This window comes from Ambystoma mexicanum, chromosome 7p (assembly GCF_040938575.1).
Source record: "Ambystoma mexicanum isolate Mex_15411 chromosome 7p, UKY_AmexF1_1, whole genome shotgun sequence".
Classification (NCBI taxonomy): Eukaryota; Metazoa; Chordata; class Amphibia; order Caudata; family Ambystomatidae; genus Ambystoma; species Ambystoma mexicanum.
The window spans coordinates 157,259,952-157,268,441 of NC_090939.1; the positions used below are offsets into that span (position 1 = coordinate 157,259,952).

Sequence of the window (8,490 nt, forward strand, 5' to 3'; positions counted from 1 at the left end):
AATGGGGGCAGGGTTACGGTGCGCGCAGTAGCACCATGAGATGGGAAATATTGGCAAATACATTTCAGGCCAAAGGGGACCCGGGGGAGCCCCCGACTTACGTCTACCCCGAGCCAGAGATAAAGCAGGCTCAGGGCAGGCACGGGCAGGACGACCAATAATCAAACAACAAAGTGAGCTGAAGGCCCGATCATGGTGCTAAGCGGGCAGGAATATGGAGGCAACAATGCGGACCAGGAAATGGGGACAGGGTTACGGTGCGTGCAGTAGCACCATGCAATGGGCACCAGATAATACATTTCAGGCCAAAGGGGATCCGAGGGAGCCCCCGACGTACCCCTTCCCTGAGCCCAAAGCTCATGGTCAAGTAAGTTAAGAACTGACCCTGTGGGATGTCGTAGCTGTCCTGTAGATCTGCAAATGAGTGCATATGCAAATCCAGTAACAAGCCCTCCACTGAATCAAACCTATCATCTCCCATATCGTATATGACTTGACAGCATAGCTGGTAGCTTTAGGCCAACATCCAATGGGAGATTCAGAGAATAGGGCGTTCCCTGAGGTACTCTCTTGCAGGTCTGGGCCCAAATCTGGGTTTCCATCGTTATATGCATTGGGGCAGACTCCCTGTCTAGTGGGGCCCATAGCGCCTCCTTCATAGTGGTGGGGCTAAATTGCCTGTTTTAGTAATGCCGTTATCTGCCATTTCCTCATCTGATAGCCACCTCGCTACATATTGCAGCTGCGAGGTCGCATAGTAAGCTTCAAAGTCTAGGAGACGCAGTCCTCCATCTCCCACTGGTCTACATAATGTTCTCAAAGCTATCTTGCGTCTGCCATCCGCCCATATCAATGTTCGTACTTTGAACATCTATTGACCATCTATTAATTGCTTGTGTGAAGAAGGTTGCTGCATTCACATTCGGGGCATATGTGTTGATCAGACAGAGCTTCATATGGTCTATATGTTTTGTTAGTATGAGCACTCTGCTTCCTTGTCTTTGTGGGACATTTCTAGTCTGAATGGAGTGAAACTCAGAATCCAAATCACTATACCTTGCGTGTATGCTGAGTACGTTGAGCCAAATCCCTGGCCTCCCCACCTATGCAGTAGCTTGGTTTGTCTGTTGAGGGTTAAGTGCGTCTTCTGTAGCATCAGTATAGAAAATATCTTTCTCATGATGTTTTGACTTATCCTACAGATCTTGACAAAGCCATTAAGACCTCTAACATTCCATGTCACTATCGTGTCATGCATTTTGTAAGTGGTGTGGTCCCACAATGGCAACAATAAAGCCTCCATCCTAGTGTCCATCAGTTTTCATTATCAAGATTTCCCTTTTAATATATACATTCTGTTCTTCAGGTATAGCCGTATGTTAGATAGCATATTTCAGTTCTTCAGGTATAGCCGTATGTTAGATAGCATATTTCTGTTCTTCAGGTATAGCCGTATGTTAGATAGCATATTTCTGTTCTTCAGGTATAGCCGTATGTTAGATAGTATATTTCAGTTCTTCAGGTATAGCCGTATGTTAGATAGCATATTTCTGTTCTTCCGGTATAGCCGTAAGTTAGATAGCATATTTCTGTTCTTTAGGTATAGCCGTATGTTAGATAGCATATTTCTGTTCTTCAGGTATAGCCCTATGTTAGATAGCATATTTCTGTTCTTCAGGTATAGCCGTATGTTAGATAGCATATTTCTGTTCTTCAGGTATAGCCCTATGTTAGATAGCATATTTCTGTTCTTCAGGTATAGCCCTATGTTAGATAGCATATTTATGTTCTTCAGGTATAGCCCTATGTTAGATAGCATATTTCTGTTCTTCAGGTATAGCCGTATGTTAGATAGCATATTTCTGTTCTTCAGGTATAGCCCTATGTTAGATAGTATATTTCTGTTCTTCAGGTATAGCCGTATGTTAGATAGTATATTTTCAGTGTAAACTAGAACTAGCGTGAACAGTTGCTGCAGGCAATAACCTTAAAATGAGTATAACAACAATTCAAATATTAATTAATAGTTCTCAATAGCCTAGGCTATCAGAGACACGCATGCGTTCACACCCAATCCTGTTATCCGCCCAGGGTCCCCCAGTGAGGAGGGTCCTCTCAGTACAGTTTCAGTGGTCTGTATTATGTACATGTGGAAGAGCAGTAAAATGCTCATTAGTTCCAACCAGGGCTGCTAATGGGGGTCGCGCAGCATCGTGTGGGTGCCCGATGCAGCGAATTTGCATATTAATCTGTTGCGGTGTCGTGTTGCGCATACAGGCGGACAGTTGTACAGTCCTGCTTGGACCCTTATTCACTTGTAGGGAAATGTCTCTCAGGTAGTGTCACTTAAGGGTTCTAGGTCTGTAGTGTGATGTGCTGTGATGCCTTTTAGTAGGCATCACCGGCTTCCAGTGTGGGTGGTAGTGGTTTCCATTTTTGAGGCACTTCAGTAGTGGAGGCATTAGAGGCCTGGGGCTGCTCATTCATTCGAGTTAGTAGTTTACAGCCAGGTCTGTGTAGACTCTGGTGTCTCAAAGAAGTGAGATGTGCTGTTATAGAGCACTGACAGCTTAATATGAGAATATGAGTGTGTATCTTTTCTGTAGTTGCTTGAGTTTGACTTTGATCATTTCGAATGAGCGCTTCATCCGTTGCACCTGCAGAGTGTAGTCAGGGTAAATCACGAGAGGTCTCCCCCCTCTTGATATCCTACCACCTCATCTGGAGGATTTTAATATCTCCTCCCTGTCCAACGAGTTAATTATTTTAGCTATAAGTGGTCTTGATAGAGCACCTGGAGGAAGACTTCTTGATCGCATTCTGTGCACCCTTTTATTGGGATGTATGTCCAGGATATTGCCCCTCCCAAATGATTCAGATTGTGAAATGTGTATTAATATACATAAAAGTTGTGAAGGGCGGTGCAGGGGGAGGGGAGAACATATTGATGGATGTAACTGTCTGGGGTGGGGAATTGTATAGTGATGTATTAGTCACTGTTTTGTGTTTATAACGTGCAAAATATTAAACATTAGCTTATGAACCAATGCCGGTTTATCAGTAGGCCTGAATCCTCACACGCCGTGTCAATGACACAGAACAACGAGTCCTCATTATGATCTCATCGTCATTCCAAGGGTGAGCTAGGAACATGCACACACACCCACATGTAGTTATATCTAGCTGGATCATTTGAACTATTAGGCAGGAATGCATGTAGCCACACCGGCGAGGGGCTGCGGCCCCGGACGAAGGCCATACCCATGGGAGCCGGGGCAGAGGTCCTGGGTTGCCAAAACAGGAACTATAGATTTAGAGCACTTTGCCCCCCCCCAGAATGATGGTCACTTCATTTGAACTACCAGATGTGTAAATAAAGGATCGTAAATCCTTCACAAAGTGGATTGATTAGCAGGGCTCTGGGGATGAAGACTGATAACGTAGGGAACAGAGAACAACATGATCCCTGATTTGTGCCAAGAAGAGCCAAGAGTGATGCCTGTGTAGTGGGGAGGGTATGATGGGGGCGCCAATGTGTCTGACTGAAACGAGAGCTGCTTTGTTTGTTAAGACCAGACTTACCTTGAAAATACTTGCAGAGTTCATAGTGATGACCAGGTGCATATCACGTGGTCAAGATTAAAGGTAGGGTGGCGCCAGTTAAATGTAACCAATTGCTTTGCAGTGAGTCAAGATTCACGAGGTCGCTACCCATGTGTGGTGAAGACGACACAGAAGACAACAAGACCAATTGAAGAAGGGGCCATATGTGATTGTTAGCATGTATATAGGTGGTAGCCAATGAGGGTGGGGGTTCACACTGTACATTGACTGCGTCATGTTGGATGTGTATTACATTTATAAGCTGAAACCTGTGTAAAGAACGAGAGAGCTCTTGGACAGCGGGTTTATAACACCCTGCTGTTTTTCCTTTTTGTATGCTAAAATAAAGCTCTTGTTCTTCTTGAAAAAAAGGTGCACTACCCTTTTTCCTTAGCAGGTTGTTTTTGCTTGGTCTGGCTGCAGGGAGATCACCCTACACTTTCAACTGTGAATCCTTGCGATAGTTTACGTGGCCTATCTTTTGAAGCAATAGGTTCTCAACATCATTTGTTGGGTCTTGTCCTTCAGTGTTCTTCCGGAGGCCAATCATTTGTACGTTGTTCTTGCATGAGCGGTCCTCGGCATCCTCTGTTCGCAATTCGAGTGTTCATGTACGCTCTTGTAATTTAGACGCTTGCAGTGGGTATACGTTTCTTGTATTTCCGCTAACTTACTTTCTGTTGACCCCACTATTTCAGAGAGATTACACAAGTCCTGTTGCCATAGGGACACATCCACTTTGACTTCCCCCACCATGTTTTCAAGCGAGGAGCGTAAGGCTGCTATGGCAAGAAATACCCGGTTGTGGTCACTATCACGGGCGTCATCGCTGGTGTCTGTTTGCATTTCCAATGCGTGTGGCACTGATCTTTGTTTGTCTAGTTCTCTGCGTAAAGCCCACATTCTATTTTTGCACTCTCTGCAGTGGTGCGGGGCTGCTGCGACCCCTATGACTCACCTGCAACCCCTTAACCGTACTGTGCCAAATGGGAATATAAAAGCAAGGTTGCTTGAATTCGAACTTCCAGGTTTAAACTGGAAGAGCAAGCCTTTTCATTAAATATGGGGTACACATGCTGAATCCCAGATAGCCCGGGATCTTTCTGCAACAGGCAGGCGCAATGCAGAAGGTGAGGGCCCAGAAACTGCCCTTTGCATGAACTGTGATTGTTGTAAGATCGCAATATGGAAAAAAATCACATTTTGGATGACTTCTGCCTCAGATCAGCCGAATGGCAGAGCTTTTATTTGCACTATGAAAAGAAGTGACGTTTCGGTGTGCATTCTGAGCACGCAGCCTCCAGACATGTCTGCGCGCTGAGTGCTCAGTATGCGCAGCTGCAGATCTGCAAGTTAATATGGGCAGAAGGGTGAGTACCTCCATGAACTGCCAATCTGCATATTGAAAACTGCTTTTAAGGAGTTGCAATGGACAGACAATGCAAACCCAGATGGAGAATGCTGATTCACCAAAAAAGCACCCAGCGGAAGTCAAATTTTGAATGGGGAAAAACTTCAAGAATCAATGTAACTTTTCTAACATATTTGCTGACATTGTTTCCCTTTCGCCACTTTTTGACGCCACTTTTAGATAATCATTTATACTTTAATGCTTTGACTTCTTACCCTCCCCTGTTAAAGTTTGGTTGAAAGACCGTGTGTCTGGCGATGTGTTCACGCTTCATGCATCAGGATGCTTCTGTGCATGCAGAGGTAAGTGCACATTGCACATGGCACATTTATGGGGTCATATTTGAATCACCATCACGTGCAATGTGTGTGCTGTCTACACTTTGGATGAGAAAAGGAGTTCTTTGTGAAATGGCCCCCGTCTGTACAACTGTATTACACATTTCCAGGTAGGATCAGTGTCTGAGGGCTGATAGAAAGGGCCCATCAGATACGCTCCTTTTAGACTTTAATTTTCACTGAGTCATATTTATGAGTCATGCAATATTTTCCTAATTGTTTACTCACATTTTTCAATTTCATAGCATTTATATGTGACAAATAAGGTCCTTAGCTTGGAAAGTGGGATCCGGCGCTAGGTCCGGTTTTGCAGCTAACTTAGTAGGGGCAAATGTCAGACGTCATGTGATGCATGGCTGGATTTCAAGTTAACATGTCTGGATGCACATTCACCGTTGCTCCTCATGTTATAAACAAAGCATGTCTTCATACAGACATGTTGCTTCAGTGCTGGTCTGTAGTCTCTTTCACCTAGACTGAATTACAGGTTCCGGTTCTTGAATTGGGCATTAGCCATTTGCATAAGGCAGCCTCTGGGCAGATGCCTAAACAGTGTGCTTGTGGAATGCAAGTTCTTTTTAACACTCAGATGCAGTTACACAAAATATGCCCACATGTGTTTCGATCCATGCAAGCTTCCTCAAGGCAAGTACAAATCGAAACATAATAGATCCCTCCAATGTTTGCAACACATGTAAGTCACGTGTGTTTGCAGTGTGCCGCATCAAGATTGTTCTGACGCAGATCCAAATTCAGTCTATTGTTTTTATTCTCTAGTATGTCCCTAATGGTCAGTGTATTTGAGATGCTTATAAGTCATCAATGTCTTCACATGCACATTGTTTATTAGCCCAAGTGAGGCAATCTGTTAGTTCTGCCATGGTTTACTTTTCAGAGGGGCAGCGGGTTCACTGCCCATGCAAGAGGATCCTTTGATTAAACTCATGGATAGTGTCATCATTTAATTAACAAATCCAGTACGGGGATTCTTCCGTTGCTCCAGAGGAGAAACCCCAGGTTCAGTGTGATGTGCAGCGTCCAGGGTCAGAACAACAAGCACACAGACATGTTATTTTCGCAAAATTGATTTGCTTTGCTCAGCCATCACGGGAATTTTACAAATTCTGAGCTATTTCCAAAATGACTGCATTTTTTAAAAGTTGTACTTTTTTAACTAACAGGAATTCACCCCCGTTCTCTGGATTAGGAGCTGTTATCATGTGACAGACAGCTCGAGGATTGGGCGTTTTCAGATGAACTGAAACCAGGCCGAAACATTGCAAGTGTGACTTTCATTTGGAGAATGGTGGCGGGGCACACCTCAATATTTCCATTAGTAATGGAGAAGCAGGCGGAACGTGAAGAGCGTCTACAGCAGGAGTGTGCAGTCTGAGGCCCGCCACATGGTTTGAACTATGACTCCCATGATCCCTGACAATTGAATATACTGGCTAAGGGTGATGGGAGTTGTAGTCAAAAACATCCGGAGAGCCTAAGGTTGCATGCCCCTGATCTGGAGAATTAAAAAACCAATTAGCCATTACGACCCTTGGAACATACCCCAGCCAAAGTAGACCTGTTTTGGGGGTGATGCCTCTGCCATCAGTTTCCTTCCTCTTCAAAATCACCCATGACAACCACCCTCGTCCCCTTCATATAGAATAGCCCATCGGAAGTTCAGAGGAGCTATAAAGCTTAATGTTTCCTGTAGCACTAGACATACATATGTCTTGGTGGGAAAGCACTAGTATGGAAAGATTCCAAAAAGTGATGCCACAACATAATGACCCCATAATGACCCCACTCTCACCACATAATGACCCCACTCTCACCACATAATGACCCCACTCTCACCACATAATGACCCCACTCTCACCAGCACATTTGCAAACAGTTCATATGTATTAAACAAAAAGACCATCCCTTTTACAATGAGCTTCCACTTTTAAGATACCATCCTAGTGCCAAGAGGCCGTCAGTCATGACCCCGTCACATTATACTGCATCACCTAACTTTGTGATCGCTTGTTTCTATATCACTTCCTGAGCAATAACAGAGGCTCCTTCACTTGTAAAAATGCATTTAACATGTTTTGAAAAATCCCATTAAACGGTCATGATATCTGAGATTCTAAAACTTTAAAATGAGCTTAAAAACACACTCTCACCGGTTTGCTCACGCGCAGCAGTGACAGTCAGCAGGGCGAGAAGCCAGCAAGCCCTCTGAAAAGCAGTCATGTCCGCGTTTCTTTCGGGCGTCTGCCTGCTTTTCGTGGGCGCTACATCGCGGTGTCCCGGGGGTGGTCGGCTCTGCTCGTCGCAGTGGTGGCCGCTCGCTGCAGTGTGCTCTGCCTCTGCACCCAGCTAGAGCAAGTGCAGTCTGCAGATTAGCACGCGCCGCCGACCAAGGCACTTCCTACGGCAGCTGGCTGCTATGATGCCGTCAAAGGTTTCCTGTGTCAGCGACTCACAGCGTCGCCGCTCAGGAAACCTGTGGGATTGATCCGTCACTCAGTGGCTCTTCGCGGGCACCCTGTGCCCAGAGAAACGAGCTGCTGCCCTCGTTCTGCTGGATAACATGACCGCTCAGAATCAATTTGTATGAGAAACGTGTTACAATTATATATCCTCACAGTGGACATCTTGCACACGTGACTGAATTTGGGAAATGCTGCACTTGCTAAGAGTTCGTCCTAGTTTGCAGATTTGCATCATATTATATATGTTTTCATACACAACTCCTAGAGTGGTATTAAACACAGTGAATTTGCAAAATTGAAATGCTATCAATAAAACATGCTAAACCGGTATCCAGTAATTTCACAGCAAAAAATGGTGGTTAAGTTTTAACAAAGTCTAAAATACCGAAAAAATACCGACATTTTAAAATAAATATATATATATGTTAGTAGGATGAGGGGTTAAAATGGGTTGGGATGGGGTTAAAAGGGTAAGGGGAGCATAGGGAGAGGGAGCCCCCAAATAGAAAATAAATTACCACTTACCACTCTGAATTTTACTTTGTTAAAATCACATATTAAATCACATATAAAAGCGCTAAAACGTTTAGCATGATCTAAATGAAGGATGAAGTGTTTTTGCTGATCGGCCTCACTATTTATTAGAATAGATTTGACT

General features: G+C 44.4%; 1 protein-coding gene across 1 annotated transcript in view; it reads right to left on the reverse strand.

Moving 5' to 3' along the window:
- Positions 1-7,883, reverse strand: part of LOC138525775 (cell surface glycoprotein CD200 receptor 1-A-like) — a 273,977-nt gene extending 266,094 nt beyond the window's left edge. Inside the window, exon 1 of the mRNA XM_069635975.1 lies at positions 7,521-7,883. Coding sequence (XP_069492076.1) covers positions 7,521-7,590 — 70 coding nt within the window. The 5' untranslated portion in view covers positions 7,591-7,883. The remainder of the gene's footprint in view (positions 1-7,520) is intronic.
- Between the last annotated feature and the right edge of the window lie 607 nt (positions 7,884-8,490).